At 28.8% G+C, this 16504-nt stretch overlaps 3 protein-coding genes across 3 annotated transcripts in view; 1 reads left to right on the top strand and 2 right to left on the bottom strand.

Moving 5' to 3' along the window:
• Positions 1-16504, top strand: part of Plod (procollagen lysyl hydroxylase) — a 39496-nt gene that overhangs the window by 20867 nt on the left and 2125 nt on the right. The window contains exon 8 of the mRNA XM_065503185.1: positions 14334-14460. Within this exon, the coding sequence (XP_065359257.1) occupies positions 14334-14460 (127 nt within the window). The remainder of the gene's footprint in view (positions 1-14333; positions 14461-16504) is intronic.
• Positions 5181-5928, bottom strand: nkt (noktochor). The gene is made up of 3 exons (XM_065503188.1): positions 5748-5928; positions 5523-5672; positions 5181-5444 (listed from the first exon to the last, which is right to left on the bottom strand). Exons 1-3 carry the CDS (start codon positions 5919-5921, stop codon positions 5286-5288), a joined length of 483 nt encoding a protein of 160 aa, XP_065359260.1. The 5' UTR covers positions 5922-5928; the 3' UTR covers positions 5181-5285.
• Positions 10783-14117, bottom strand: LOC135953339 (immunoglobulin domain-containing protein oig-4). Its single transcript, XM_065503186.1, has 6 exons — positions 13738-14117; positions 13512-13618; positions 13358-13439; positions 13228-13295; positions 10993-11068; positions 10783-10933 (listed from the first exon to the last, which is right to left on the bottom strand). The coding sequence occupies exons 1-6, from the start codon at positions 13817-13819 to the stop codon at positions 10851-10853; spliced, it is 498 nt and encodes a 165-aa protein (XP_065359258.1). The 5' UTR covers positions 13820-14117; the 3' UTR covers positions 10783-10850.

Genomic DNA, 16504 nt, shown 5'->3' with positions numbered 1-16504 from the left:
TCCATCCTCTTCCAATTTATCCAGACTTTTCTCTCTTCAACCGACTTTCAGCTAAACATTTGGTCCTTCGAACCGGATTCCTTTGTTCCTATTTATTTTTCCAATTTGTTTCAGCTCAGAGAGTCCATCATCTTCCAATTTATCCAGACTTTTCCCTCTTCAACCGACATTCAGCTAAACATTTGGTCCTTCGAACCGGATCCTAAAAGGTTGAATTCCCTTTGTTCCTATTTATGTGTCCAATTTGTTTCGGCTCAGATAGTCCATCCTCTTCCAATTTATCCAGACTTTTCTCTCTTCAATCGACTTTCAGCTAAACATTTGGTCCTTCGAACCGGATCCTAGAAGGTTAAATTTCCTTTGTTCCTATTTATTTGTCCAATTTGTTTCGGCTCAGAGAGTCCATCCTCTTCCGCTTTATCCAGACTTTTCCCTCTTCAACCGACTTTCAGCTAAACATTTGGTCCTTCGAACCGGATCCTAAAAGGTTGAATTTTCTTTGTTCCTATTTATTTGTCCAATTTGTTTCAGCTCAGAGAGTCCATCCTCTTCCAATTTATCCAGACTTTTCTCTCTTCAACCGACTTTCAGCTAAACATTTGGTCCTTCGAACCGGATCCTAAAAGGTTGAATAATTCGTCCAAATATCAATGGTGTTCCAACGAACGCAAATGTACAAAGGTTTTGCAAATGCCTTATTCTAAGCGCTTCAATGAGTTAAAACGTCTAAGTTTGTGGCTCAATTGTTTCTCGAAAACCCAATCAGTCTGAAACGAATAGCCAAAATAGTTGCTTCCATTGTAACAAATGATTCTGACACATCAATATAACAATCTGCCCCCCATTTCTAGTCCCAATTCAAGTCTTAATATTGATTCAGTTCCCTTTTAATCTAATTCCAAAACTATACAATCCACTAGTAGTTCGGGAGCTAATATGGTTTAGTCTTGTTCTATTTTCGTCATTGAAATGATAAATATAAAGCCAGAGCTTTAATAGTTTCAGGGTCAGAAGATTCTTTTATTACCGAGAGTGCTTATTAAGGGTGTGTAATTCGAGAAAACTATCGCCAAGTAGTGGCTTGTCAAAATTCGAGTTTTCTAGTTAGTTGAGGATGAGTCAGTCTTTTTTTTAACACTTATCTCTTGAATACTTAATTAAAAAAACAGAATTTTCTTTAAAATTCTTTACAAAACTCTTTACACATATTTTATTGTTGCAAAATTTACAAAATTTAAAATAATAAAAAAAAGAAAATCAACATGGACTTTGGTATCGTCCAAAATTCGAAAATTTTGTTTGTTGACGTAGCCATTCATCCTGATGAAAATTGGGGTCAGTTTCCAATTGCTCCAGGGCTCATTCAGGGAAGACAAGTCGTTGTCTATGGTTGTTTATCTTCTCTTCCTGGGTCAGTTGCATTTTGTGCGGGTGCTTGACCAAGTCACGATGCAAAATTCCTTAAATTGTGGTAAACATCGTCCTAGCCAATGTCGTTCTTAAAGAAATATGGACCGTCAGCCCAAAATCCACACCAAACAGTTACTTTTTCGGGAAGCATAGAAATCTCTTGGTTCTCATGAGGATTGGTATCGTCCCAAATTCTAAAATTTTGTTTGTTGACGTACCCATTCATCCTAATGAAAATTGGGGTCAGTTTCCAATTGATCCAGGGCCCATTCAGCGAACTCAAGTCGTCTATGGTTGTTTATCTTCACTTCCGGGGTCAGTTGAATTTTGTGCTGGGTGCTGGACCAAGTCACGATGCAAAATTCTCCAAGTTATGGTAAACATTGACCTATAATAGACCTCGCCGTTGACGGTAATGTCCTGGCCAATGTCATTCTTAAAGAAATATTGACCGTCAGCCCAAAATCCACACCAAACGGAGTTACTTTTTCGGGAAGCATAGAAGGCACTTGGTTCTCATGAGGATAGGTATTCGACAATTTTGTTTGTTAACGTAGCCATTTTTCCTGATGAAAATTAGGATAAATTATCAACTGCTCCAGGGCCCATTCAGGGAACATATGTCGTTGTCTATGGTCGTTTATCTGAAGCTCCTGGGTGAGTTGAAATTCCTTAAATTGTGGTAAACATCGACCTATAATAGACCTCGCCGTTGACGGTGATGTTTCGGTCAGCGTCGTTCTTAAAGAAATATGGACCGTTGACGTCGCCAGCCCAAAATCCGCACCAAACAGTGATTTTTTCGAGAAGCAGTGCACGCTGCGAATTGGTATCTTCCCAAATTCGACAATTTTGTTTGTTGATTGAATGCTCTTGGATCTAGTGTGGATTGGTATCGTCTCTATTCATCCTGAAATGGGCTTCATTGCTGAAGATGATTTTTTGATGAAAATTAAAGTCAGTTTCCAACTATTCCAGGGCCCATTCAGCGTTTATCTTCAGCTCCTGGGTCAGTTGAATTTTGTATGAGTGCAGGTCCAAGTCACGATGCAAAATTCTCCAGGTTGTAGTCTGCGAAATTCCGAGTTCTTGTAGGCGGCACGAAATCGACTGCCTCAGATTCTCCTCCATACTCTCACGGATAGAGGCTATATTTTCAGAAGATCTTTCGATATGGCTGTTGGTGATGGCTGTTGGTTTATTGTTTACTGAACTAACCAATTCAAATTGATCCATCACACTGCAAAGAGTTCTCTCGGTTGGACGATTATTGGCACCATGAAATGGACGAAGCTCCAAAACAAAACCCATTTTGATAAAGCAATGTTATCATTTGAGGGTGTTGTTGTACGCTATATCCTTCCATGTTGATTTGGCAAAACCATGTGAATAAATGGCAGCCAATTTGACAGATGTAGGTTAGGTTTCCAGGCAGCCACGAAATGAAGGAAAAGAATAGCAGTTCTCGTGGGTCCCTTTGTGTTACCTGAAAATAGAAAAAACCGAAAAAGAGAGACAGATAGAAGTGAAAAGAGAGAAGGAGAAGATTGAAAAAGTTAAGAAGAAGATTGACAGATGTAGCTTCAAAAATATGGCCTGTCAAAGTTTGGAAGTCCCTATTGGAAGACCTTTTATATAGGATAGTCTTTGTTTATGCCACAAACATTACTTAGCGATTTTCCTTATTTACCCTGCAATTCCTATTTTTCCTCAATATCTACTAATGCAGAATGTGCTGTAGTATTCTTCCAGTTCTAAATTAAACGTCAGGATTCATAAATACTTCTTTACGGCTAGATATCCATCTAACTTTCAACTGTGTACATACTTCACTGTCCTACTCCTACTTCCTTCTACTTGATAAGAATCCATCCTTCAATCACTTGACTTAAAGTTAGAAAATATCCTAATTACTTTATTGTATTTCTCTTTTTTGTTCCTATTTATTTGTCCAATTTGTTTCGGTTCAGAGAGTCCACCCTCTTCCAATTTATCCAGACTTTTCTCTCTTCAACCGACATTCAGCTAAATATTTGGTCCTTCGAAACGGATCCTAAAAGGTTGAATTTCCTTTGTTCCTATTTATTTTTCCAATTTGTTTCAGCTCAGAGAGTCCATCCTCTTCCAATTTATCCAGACTTTTCTCTCTTCAACTGACTTTCAGCTAAACATTTGGTCCTTCGAACCGGATTCCTTTGTTCCTATTTATTTGTCCAATTTGTTTCGGCTCAGAGAGTCCATCCTCTTCCAATTTATCCAGACTTTTCTCTCTTCAACCGACTTTCAGCTAAACATTTGGTCCTTCGAACCGGTTCCTAAAAGGTTGAATTTCCTTTGTTCCTATTTATTTGTCCAATTTGTTTCGGCTCAGAGAGTCCATTTATCCAGACTTTTCCCTCTTCAACCGACTTTCAGCTAAACATTTGGTCCCATTTGGTCATCCTAAAAGGTTGAATTTCCTTTGTTCTTATTTATTTGTCCAATTTGTTTCAGCTCAGAGAGTCCATCCTCTTCCAATTTATCCAGACTTTTCTCTCTTCAACCGACTTTCAGCTAAACATTTGGTCCTTCGAACCGGATTCCTTTGTTCCTATTTATTTTTCCAATTTGTTTCAGCTCAGAGAGTCCATCATCTTCCAATTTATCCAGACTTTTCCCTCTTCAACCGACATTCAGCTAAACATTTGGTCCTTCGAACCGGATCCTAAAAGGTTGAATTCCCTTTGTTCCTATTTATGTGTCCAATTTGTTTCGGCTCAGATAGTCCATCCTCTTCCAATTTATCCAGACTTTTCTCTCTTCAATCGACTTTCAGCTAAACATTTGGTCCTTCGAACCGGATCCTAGAAGGTTAAATTTCCTTTGTTCCTATTTATTTGTCCAATTTGTTTCGGCTCAGAGAGTCCATCCTCTTCCGCTTTATCCAGACTTTTCCCTCTTCAACCGACTTTCAGCTAAACATTTGGTCCTTCGAACCGGATCCTAAAAGGTTGAATTTTCTTTGTTCCTATTTATTTGTCCAATTTGTTTCAGCTCAGAGAGTCCATCCTCTTCCAATTTATCCAGACTTTTCTCTCTTCAACCGACTTTCAGCTAAACATTTGGTCCTTCGAACCGGATCCTAAAAGGTTGAATAATTCGTCCAAATATCAATGGTGTTCCAACGAACGCAAATGTACAAAGGTTTTGCAAATGCCTTATTCTAAGCGCTTCAATGAGTTAAAACGTCTAAGTTTGTGGCTCAATTGTTTCTCGAAAACCCAATCAGTCTGAAACGAATAGCCAAAATAGTTGCTTCCATTGTAACAAATGATTCTGACACATCAATATAACAATCTGCCCCCCATTTCTAGTCCCAATTCAAGTCTTAATATTGATTCAGTTCCCTTTTAATCTAATTCCAAAACTATACAATCCACTAGTAGTTCGGGAGCTAATATGGTTTAGTCTTGTTCTATTTTCGTCATTGAAATGATAAATATAAAGCCAGAGCTTTAATAGTTTCAGGGTCAGAAGATTCTTTTATTACCGAGAGTGCTTATTAAGGGTGTGTAATTCGAGAAAACTATCGCCAAGTAGTGGCTTGTCAAAATTCGAGTTTTCTAGTTAGTTGAGGATGAGTCAGTCTTTTTTTTAACACTTATCTCTTGAATACTTAATTAAAAAAACAGAATTTTCTTTAAAATTCTTTACAAAACTCTTTACACATATTTTATTGTTGCAAAATTTACAAAATTTAAAATAATAAAAAAAAGAAAATCAACATGGACTTTGTACTTTGCCACAAAACAAAAAACATTCCGCTTCACACTTTCCCTCCTAGACTGCCGCATAAAAATTGTGTTTAATGCAAATTATGAACGTGACATACAATTTTAATCGAAAGCAATTGAAAAATCTGTTTTAAAACTGCGACGATCTATGGAATACATATTATCAGCCGTGCACTCATATAAACCAGCATCCATTTGGGTGGCAGGATCAATTTCGATTTTCGATTTGACACGATCATCGCCAATGCGCCATTCGTGGACCTTTAAAGTTAGGAAATGATAAGAGAGTGAGATATAGAAAGAGAAAGAGACAGAGAGAGAGAGTAATTTATTACTTACATGCATATACAGATGTTGAAAGATTTCTGTGCCATCTTTATACCAAGTGATATGAGGACGGGGATTACCTTTGGCCACACACAAAAATGCTATCTTATGACCCAAAACATATTCATAATCAAAGTGGGAAGCCTGTAAAATTTTGGCTCCCTTTTTTTTTAAAAGAGAAAATAAACAAAATTATTATTTCAATTTATCGGTTTTCAATTAGATTGTAAAACTTACATTGTTATTATTGTAATACTGATCGGATTCTGGATCTCGATATTTGCCAGTTATGGGCAGACCTATCTGCACACGAGACTTGGTACGACCTCGGCCACGACCACGTCTGCCCTCACTGACAGGACTGCTTAAGATTAATATACACACACATAAAGCCACGATTTTAATAGACATTTCCTTCCCAAATTTGATTACAATTTAGTTTATTGCTGGAAATTCTCAAATTTTAATGATTTTTTTTTTATAACAAATGCCAACACGTTTTAATTTAGGTTCTTTTGCCTCTTTAACATTAAACAAGAGATCATTCAAACGCGCTCTACACTCGTTTTTAACCAACAAATCAAAAAGTTTTAATCTAAAATTTCCGCAAAAATTTTCAAAATAAATTTGTGGTTTTTAGCAGCAGCCTTTACATTTAACGACTAAATTTCAATTTATATTTTATGTTTGACTAGTCTAACGTTGGCTGCTGCTGCTGATGATGATGAGTTTAACCATCGTTTTCCCAAGCTTTTTTTTTTTGTTTGCTTTTTGAGCAATTGTTTAATTTGTTGTGATTTGTGGCGATTTACTATATAGTCGTGTTGTATTCAATCTCCTAAGTAGCCATTCATTCACCCCTTCCGCATCACAGTCGTAATACAAATTTTTAAGCAGCACCTTAAACCGTACCATGTGTCTGAGTGATTTTTAAAGCTTTCCTAAACTAAAATATCATCATTACGGATTTCTTTAACGCAAAAAAAAAATAAAATGCTGAAAATTAATAGAATTGCATGGGCCTTTTTTAATGTAAGCTTAAGAACAGTGGGCCAGCAGGTGGTAAATTGTGTGTCAAATGAACTTAAATGAGCTCAAGTGAAAGTTTACATTATGCAACCTAATAAAGAAAAGCTTAACAAAATTTATTTGATCTCTGGGTCAAGTGAAATTTAAAAAGCTTTTTCCTTGATTTATCAATATATCTTAGATTAAGGTCTAAAAATAATTAAAATCTAAATAAATTTAAAAACGACCATTAAACTTATACTTTATTAATGAAAATTGAACATTTTAAAGTTAAACTTAAATTAAACCCTCCAAATAAATCCAAGTTTAAGACTTGAAAATAGTTTCAAATTAACTCATATAAAAAAAATTAAATAAAACTAGTGATAATTTTTTAACAAAACTGAGTTTAACTCTTAAACTTAGTTTAAACGTACTAATAAATCCTAGATTAAAGCCTAAAACTAATTAAAATCTAAATCTAAATAAAAATTTAGATAAAACCCATAATTTATTTTCAATAATAACAAAATTTAGAGTTAAACTCAGTTTAAACCCCCTAAAAAAAGCCAAGTTTAAGTCCTGAAAATGGTTTCAAACGCATACAAATAAAAAACTTAAATAAAACTAGTAATTAGTTTTGAACAAAACTGAGTTTAACTCTTAAACTTAGTTTAAACGTATTAATAAATCCTAGATTAAAGCTTAAAACTAATTAAAATTTAAAATAAAATAAAAATTTTCATAAAACTGATCATTTATTTTCAATAATAACAAAATTTAGAGTTAAACTCAGTTTAAACCCCCTAAAAAAAGCCAAGTTTAAGTCCTGAAAATGGTTTGAAACGCATACAAATAAAAAATCTTAAATAAAACTAGTAATTAGTTTTGAACAAAACTGAGTTTAACTCTTAAACTTAGTTTAAACGTACTAATAAATCCTAGATTAAAGCCTAAAACTAATTAAAATCTAAACAAAAATAAAAATTTAAATAAAACCCATAATTTATTTTCAATAATAACAACATTTAGAGTTAAACTCAGTTTAAACCCCCTAAAAAAAGCCAAGTTTAAGTCCTGAAAATGGTTTGAAACGCATACAAATAAAAAAACTTAAATAAAACTAGTGATTAGTTTTGAACAAAACTGAGTTTAGCCCGTAAACTTAGTTTAAACTTACTAATAAATCCTAGATTAAAACCTGAAACTAATTAAAATCTAAATCTCAATAAAAATTTAAATAAAACCCATAATTTATTTTCAATAATAACAAAATTTAGAGTTAAACTCAGTTTAAACCCCCTAAAAAAAGCCAAGTTTAAGTCCTGAAAATGGTTTGAAACGCATACAAATAAAAAAACTTAAATAAAACTAGTAATTAGTTTTGAACAAAACTGAATTTAGCCCGTAAACTTAGTTTAAACGTACTAATAAAACCAAGTTTAAAGCTTAAAAATATTTTAAAACTAAATAAATTTAAAAACTAAAATAAATCATGTAATTCACTTACAATTAAACAAAGTTTTAAAGTTAAACTAAGTTTAAACTCACAAATAAAACCAAGTTTAAGACTTGAAAATTAGTTTGAAACTCACAGAAATAAAAAACTTAAATAAAACTAGTGATTAGTTTTAAAGAAAACTGAGTTTAGTTTTAAAAAAACTGAGTTTAGTAATTAAACTTAGTTTAAGCGTACAAATAAAACCGAGTTTAAAGCTTAAATATCATTAAAATGTAAATAGAAATAAAAATGTAAATAAAAATTATCATTTATTTTCAATAATAATAAAATTTAGAGTTAAACTCAGTTTAAACCGCCTAATAAAATCAAGATTAAAATTCGAAAGTGATACTAAATGAACATAAATTAATAACTTAAATATAATTAGTGATTAGTTTTGGAAAAAAAGGAATTTAAAAGTTAAACTTAGTTTAACCTCAAAAACAACATCGAGTTTAAAGCCTAAAAATAATGAAAAAATAAATGTCAAACAAAATTAAAATAAATCTTATAGTTTATTTTCAATTATACAAAGTTTGAAAGATAAACTTAGTTTAAACCCCCATATAAAGACGAGATTAGAACATGAAAATGGTACCACTTGAACACAAATAAAAAACTCAAATAAACTGGTAAAATTTTAGAAAAAAAATTAATCTAAAAGTTAAACTTAGTTTAAGCATTTGAAGCAAACCCGAGTTTAAATCCTAAAAATAATGAAAAACTAAATGTTAAACAAATTTTAAATAAATCTATTTATTTTCAATTATACAAAGCTTGAAAGATAAACTTAGTTTAAACCCTCGAATTAAACCAAGATCAAAATTCAAAAGTTGTACTAAGCGAACATATATAAGAAACCTAAATATAACTAGTGATTAGTTTTGGGAAAAAACGAATTTAGAAGTTAAACTTAGTTTAACCTCAAAAACAACACCGAGATTATAGCCTAAAAATAATGAAAAACTAAATGACACTCAAAATTTAAATAAATCTTATAATTTATTTTCAATTATACAAAGATTTAAAGATAAACTCAGTTTAAACTCTCAAATAATAACCATGGTTAAGGCTCAAAAATAATTTTAAACTAAATAATACTAAATAATTAAAGTAAAACGTATGATTTATTTTCAATTACACAAAGTTTTCAAGTTAAACTCAGTTTAAGCTCACAAATAAAAGCAAGTTTAAAATTCGTAAATTGTATTAATCAATTACAAATAAAAAACTCTAATAAAATTAGTGATTAGTTTTGAACAAAATTTAAATTAGAATATAAACTTGGTTTAAACGCTCAAATAAAAAGTTAAGTTAAGGCCCAACAAAAATTAAAAACTAAATAACACTAAAAATGTAAATACAACTTATAATTTATTTTCAATTATACTAAAATGGTACTACATAAATAAATTTAACAAAATTAATTGAACTGGTTAAGCGTTTTGAAAAAAAAACGATTTTGGAACTTAAACTTAGTTTAAAAAAACCAAGTTTAAGGCCCAGAAATAATTAAAAACCAAACAACACTAAAAATGTAAATATAACTTGTTATTTATTTTCAATTGCACACAGTTTTAAGGTTAAACTCAGTTTAAACCTACAAACAAAGGCAAGTTTAAAACTCGTAAAGGGTGCTAAACGGACACAAATCAAAATCTTAAATAAACTTAGTAATTAATTTTAAACAAGAGTGAATTTCGAAGTTAAACTTAGTTTAAACGCTCATATTATTGAGAGATTAAATCATAAAAAATATTGAAATCTAAACAAAACTTAAAATTTTGAAATATTTTATAATTAATTTTTATTTTTAACAAAGTTTTAAAGTTAAACCCAGTTTAAACTTTTTAAAGAAAGCTAAGATTAACTATTAAAAATTATTTGAGACAAATTCAAATGGAAAATTTTAAGAAATATTATGATTTATTTTAAATTAAAATAGGTTTAAAAGTTAAACTTGGTTTAAATTTTAAAATAATTAAGAGTTTAAGGCCTAGAACTCAACAAAATCTTAATAAAACTAACAATTTAAATAAGTTTTATAATTAATTTTCAAAAAAAACTAAGGGTTAAAGTTAAACTTGGTTTAATCCTCAATATGAAAACTCAATAATAGTCAAAATTTCTCTATTTTCAATATTTTTATAATAATGTTTTCTTTTTTACCTTCATGATAAACATAAAATGTAAACATCATCATGATCGTCTAGGAAACAAGTAATTTTTTTTTATTTAATTCAACTTTTTGTCCCATTGTTATGTTTAAATATTTCAATTTCGCTTTTAAACTCTTTTTTTTTGTATTATTTATTTCGCATTTACAATACGTTTGTTTCTCTTTCACAAAAACCAATGATCAGTGATGATGATCACACAAAAACAGCCTATTTTTATTGTGCTCTTTATTTCAATTAAATAATTGCTGTGTAATTTTTATAAAAGGTTTATTTCTGTTGATCAGTGTCGTCACAAACAAATAAATATTAACTAAATAAATAAATTCCAGAAACTACCCTGAAATTGCAATAATAATAAAACACAATTTCTTGTAGAATTTGCCTAAAAGAAAATTAAATTAAGCCTTTAATAACTTAATGGAATAATAATAATTTAAGCAATTTACAAAAGGTGTTGTATTAATGCAATGATTTATGGCAATATTTAAAAGAAAATTCCAGAAATAATTGGTTAATTTACAACAATTATAGTTTTTAACCAAATTTGAGTTTGTGTTTTTTATTCATAATAAAATTTTGAAAAAAATCGTATACAAAAAGTAGTGATTAAAAAAATTGTGCGAGATGTTTTGTCAATTATTAAAGCAAATTTTAAAAATTCACCATAACATAATCGGTGCGAAAACCTCGACGATCAATGGCATAAATATTGTCCGCTTGGCACTCATAATAACCTGGAAAGGTAATAATTTAACAGTGATTAATTACATTGCAGAAGATTAATCTTGATTACCTGCATCCATTTGTGTTGTGGGATCAATTTCCATTTTCGATTTGATTATATTGTTGTCTATATGGGATTCATGAACCTGGAAAGCAGAAAGACTTAATAAAACTGATGATATATTAAAAACAATGAAAATTTGGCAGTTAAACTCAGTTTAAACCACCAAATAAAACCAAGATTAAAACTTTAAAATAATTTGTATCGAATGCAAATCAAAAACTCAACTAAAACTGGTGATGAGTTTTAAACAATAGTAAGGTTTAAAATTAAACTAAGTTTAAACCGGGGTTAAGTACTAAAAATAATTGAAAACTTCAACAAACTAAAAATTTAAATAAAAATTATAGTTAATTTTTAAAAATACAAAAGTTTCAAGTTAAACTCAGTTTAAACTTCCAAGTAAAGCCAAGTTTAAATTTCACAAATAGTGCTAGTCGAACTTAAATCAAAAACTCAACTAAAACTGATGATGAGCTTTGAATAAAAGTAAAGTTTAAAGTTAAACTAAGTTTAAACTGGGATTAAGTCCTAAAAATAATTGAAAACTTAAACAAACTAAGAATTTATATAAAACTTATAGTTAATGTTTAACAATACAAAATTTTCAAGTTAAACTTAGTTTAAACTTACAAGTAAAGCCAAGTTTAAATTTCACAAATAGTGCTAGTCGAACTTTAATCAAAAACTCAAATAAAACTGGTGATGTGTTTTGAACAAAAGTAAAGTTTAAAGTTAAACTAAGTTTAAACCGGGTTTAAGTCCTAAAAATAATTGAATATTTAAACAAACTAAGAATTTCTAGTTAATTTTTAAAAATACAAAATTGTCAAGTTAAACTCAGTTAATTTTTAACAATAAAAAAGTTTAAGATTTAAACTCAGTTTAAACTGCCAAGTAAATCCAAGTTTAAATCTCAAAAACAAGTTAAGGACAAAACCTTGTTTAAACTCTCAAGAAAACTCAGGTTTAAAACTTTAAAATTATTTGAATTTTACTGAAATTATAATTAAAGTAAAAATAAAATAAAAGTAAGTTAAGAAATAAACGTAGTTTAAACTCTTAAACAAATTTAAGATTAAATCTGAAATTATAATTCGTACAAAAAAATAGTTTTAAACACATTTAAAGCCAAAACTTCAATTAAAATTGCAATTTTGTATTAACAAAAATAAGTTTAGCAGTTAAACTTAGTTTAAACTCTCAATATACGCTGGGGTTAAAACATGAAAGTAGTTTTTAACAAACGTATTTTAAAAAATTTAATCAGATATAGAATTTTCTATGAATTAAACTAAGTTTAGGATATAAACTCAGTTTAAACTCTCAGGTTAAGCTATGATTAAAACATGAAAGTGCCTTTAAATATAAAAATTAAAACAAACTGGTAATTTTTTATTAAGGAAAATAAGTTTAGCAGTTAAACTTTGTTTAAACTCTCAATATAAGCTAAGATTAAAACGTGAAAGTAATTTTAAGCATATTAAAGTACTCAAATTAAAACAAATTCAGAATTTTCATCTTATGATCTTAACTTTAGTTGATAAGATAAACTCAATTTTAACTCTCAGTAAACTAAACGAATTGAAATTAAAAAAAATAAATCAAATTGAGATATTCTTTTTATTAATATTAAGTTAAGGATTTGAACTAAGTTTAAACCTTGAATAAAAGCTGGGATTAAAACAAAAACGTAATTTTAAACGAATTTTAATACAAAAATTAAATCAAATTGAAAATATTTTTTTAAGAAAATTAAGTTTAAGAGTTAAACTCAGTTTAAACTTGCAATATAAGCTGGCATTAAACAAAGGAAGCAATTTTAAATGATTTAAAATGCAAAAATTAAATCAAATTGAGAAAATCTTATTAATAAAAGTCTGTTTAGCAGTTAAACTTAGTTTAAACCTTAAATAAAAGCAGGGTTTAAACCCAAAAGTAGTTTTAAACGAATTTTAATACAAAAATTAAATCAAATTGAAAATATTTATTTGAGAAAATTAAGTTTAAGAGTTAAACTCAGTTTAAACTTGCAATATAAGCTGGGATTAAATCAAGAAAGCAATTTTAAATGATTTAAAATGCAAAAATTAAGTCAAATTGAGAAATTCTTATTAATAAAAGTATGTTTAGCAGTTAAACTTAGTTTAAACTTTGGGGTAAAGCCAATTTTAAAAACCAGAAATAGTTAGGAAAGAATACAAATGAAATAAATTAGTTCTAAACAATATGTTCGAGGCTTACCTGAAAGAATCTGTGCTGGTACAATTCGGCGCCATCTTTAAACCAGGTAATGGTAGGACGAGGATTTCCTTTAAATTAAGGAAATGTTTTAATTAATAGATATTTAAAAAAAAAACTCCATTTAACTTACCTTCTGCCATACAAAAGAAGGTTATTTTGCGACCCAACGTATAGTCCAATTCAAAATGGGATGATTTTATAATTTTGGCACCCTAAAATAAACGTACGTACACATGTCAATGACACCTGTCTGTCTTATTATTATTTTGTATAATAAAACTTACATTTTCATGATCATAATAATTGGCTGCATCTGGTGTACGATGTTGTATTACTACCGGTTTTTTACCCGTATAATTTCGTCGCAATACGCCACGACCTCCCACGTTTCCTAAATGAAATTTTCAATTTCGAACACACATTATTTCGAATTTCGATTTGCTAGTTCTTACTCTCTGAAATTCTAAAACTCTCTCTCTTTTTTTTCTCTTGCAAATTCTAAATACTTACTTTGCGCCTCGATTTCTCGACCGTAAATGATTAAAATCACTGTTAAAAATAGAATTTTCAAAATAGAATTTTTCAAACACATTTTCACTTGTTAGCTTTTCTGAATTTAAACGTGGTTTTGACCCAAAAATCAAAGAAATTTATCAGTGCGAAATTAGCAGCAATAAATGGAAATTTTTTTTTGTATTTAAAGTAAGTTTTTTTTTGGTTTGTTTGATGGCTTTTGGGGCTCTTCTACCGCTGTGTTTAGGGTTCAAATGTGTTTTACAAACTAAATTCAATTGAGATGACAGTGTCCCATTATTGGGATGGTGGATGGATGGCTGGCTGGTTGGCTGCTGTGTATGTACGTATTCTCCACGCTCGTGTGTTGTGCAAATCCATTTATTTAACTTTCTAGACAATTTTTTAATCTTATTATGAATTAGTTTAAATAAAACTGTTTTTATTTTGATTTGTTTGTTTGTTGAGCCTCTTGATTCTTTTATTATTTTGGAATTAAAGTGACGTAGTTTTTTTTTTGTAGGTTTTATTGAAATGTTTCTCTCTTGAGTTTCAATATTTATTGTTATATTTTCATCTTTGTTTAATTTCAGTGGCATTTGGAATGTTCCCTATGTGTCCAGCATCTATTTGATCAAAAATACTGCTTTCAAATTCATCGACTATGAACATCAATATTATGACCCCGATATGGCCATGTGTGATTCACTGAGACAAAAGGTAAGTGTGAAAATCTAGTAAACCGGAACTGAAAATATGAATTTTTATAAGAAAACAAACAGTAAATAGCTGAGATACAGGACTGAAAACCAATATACTACCAATATAAGCTAAGTTTAATGCCGGAAAATAGTTGAGATTGTAATAAGGCTAAACAAGTTTTAATAAAATGTATGATTTCTTATAATCCAAGTAAATTTTGGAATTAAACTTAGTTTAAACCCCTAAGCTAAATCAAGATTAAAACTTGAAAATAGTTTTGGACTAACAGAAATGAAAAATGGATATAGAAAAAACGATTTTGTTTAAAGAAAAACAAAGTTTACCAGTTAAACTAAGTTTAAACGCTATATAGAAATGAAGATTAAGATTCGATATGAAATTCAGCCAACATCAAATTAAAAACTTAAATAAAGCCGCATATTTTTTTATATAATTAAGGAGGTTTAAAACTTAAACTAAGTTTAAACGCTACAAAAAAGCCAAGATTAATACCTGATATTAGTAGCATTTGATAGCAAATGAAAAACTGAAATGAAATTGAAGAATTTTTGTTTAATAAACTAAGTTTAGAAATTAAACCTAGTTTAAACTTCTAAGAAAATCCAGGTTTAAAACTTAAAAATTTTATTAAAATTATTATGATTATTTTTTTTTTTTAACAAAAAAGTGTTTAAAAGTTAAACTTAGTTTAAACTGCCAGCTTAGTTTAAAACATGAGATTAAAACAACTAGAAATTAATTTAAGGAGAATAGAAAATTAAAAATTTCAATAAAACTGTTAACTTCTAATAAATGCAAGTATTTTAAGGAGTTAAACATAGTTTAAACTTCAATTTAAATCTAAGATTAAGCCACGAAAGTAATTTCTAACGAAAGCAAATAAAAAAAGTTTGATAAAAGTGATTATTTTTTTTTGAACAAAAAAAGTGTTTAAAAGTTAAACTTAGTTTAAACCCTCAAGAAAACTACAGTTTAAAACATGAGTTTAAAGAAAAGTGTAATAAAAATTAAACACAAAAATAATGCACAGATTTTTTTTAGTTAAACTTAGTTTAAACATTCCAAAAAATACAAGATTAAACTCAAAATCAATTTAAATAGAATAGAAAATTAAAAATTTCAATAAAACTGTAAATTTTTAATAAATCCAAGTATTTTAAGGAGTTAAACTTTGTTTAAACTTCAATTTAAATTTAAGATTAAAACACGAAAATAGTTTCTAACGAAAACAAATAGAAAAAGTTTGATAAAAGTGATTATTTTTTTGTGAACAAAAAAGTGTTTAAAAGTTAAACTTAGTTTAAACCCTCAACCTAACTGGAGTTTAAAACATGAGTTTAAGGAAACGTGTAATTAAAATTAAACACAAACATAATGCATAGATTTTTTGTAGTTAAACTTAGTTTAAACTTTCCAAAAAATACAAGATTAAAACTCAAAATCAATTTAAATAGAATAGAAAACTAAAAATTACAATAAAACTATCAACTTCTAATAAATGCAAGTATTTTAAGGAGTTAAACTTTGTTTAAACTTCAATTTAAATCTAAGATTAAGTCACGAAAGTAGTTTCTAACTAAAACAAATAACAAAAGTATGATAAAAGTGATAATTTTTGTAACAAAAAAGTGTTTAAAAGTTAAACTTAGTTTAAACTCTCAGATTAGTTTAATCCTCATGAGATTAAAACAACTAGAAATCATTTTAAGGAGAACAGAAAACTAAAAATTTCCATAAGGAGTTAAACTTTGTTTAAACTTCAATTTAAATCTAAGATTAAACCACGAAAATAGTTTCTAACGAAAAAAAATAAAAAAAGTTTAATAAAAGTGATTATTTTTTTTGAAGAAAAAAGTGTTTAAAAGTTAAACTTAGTTTAAACCTTCAAGAAAACTCGAGTTTAAAACATGAGTTTAAAGAAAAGTGTAATTAAAATTAAATACAAAAGGAAGGCACTGATTTGTGGTAGATATAAGTGGATTTAGGAATTAAACTTAGTTTAAACTTTAGAGGAAATCAAGGTTTAACACTTTAAAGTTGT

The sequence above is a fragment of the Calliphora vicina genome, chromosome 3 (genome assembly GCF_958450345.1).
Source record: "Calliphora vicina chromosome 3, idCalVici1.1, whole genome shotgun sequence".
In the NCBI taxonomy this organism is placed as follows: Eukaryota; Metazoa; Arthropoda; class Insecta; order Diptera; family Calliphoridae; genus Calliphora; species Calliphora vicina.
This window is presented reverse-complemented; position numbering and strand designations above follow the sequence as displayed.

Excerpts from the sequence above, each read along its gene's own strand:
- LOC135953339 (XM_065503186.1), bottom strand. The coding sequence starts at position 13,819 with ATGTGTTTGAAAAATTCTATTTTGAAAATTCTATTTTTAACAGTGATT. Across the intron at positions 13,296-13,357 it reads CTTCTTTTGTATGGCAGAAG|GAAATCCTCGTCCTACCATT; the intron begins GTAAGTTAAATG and ends CTTAATTTAAAG. Across the intron at positions 11,069-13,227 it reads ACCAGCACAGATTCTTTCAG|GTTCATGAATCCCATATAGA; the intron begins GTAAGCCTCGAA and ends TCTGCTTTCCAG.
- nkt (XM_065503188.1), bottom strand. The coding sequence starts at position 5,921 with ATGTCTATTAAAATCGTGGCTTTATGTGTGTGTATATTAATCTTAAGC. Across the intron at positions 5,673-5,747 it reads AGTATTACAATAATAACAAT|GGAGCCAAAATTTTACAGGC; the intron begins GTAAGTTTTACA and ends TTAAAAAAAAAG. Across the intron at positions 5,445-5,522 it reads TTCAACATCTGTATATGCAT|GTCCACGAATGGCGCATTGG; the intron begins GTAAGTAATAAA and ends CTAACTTTAAAG.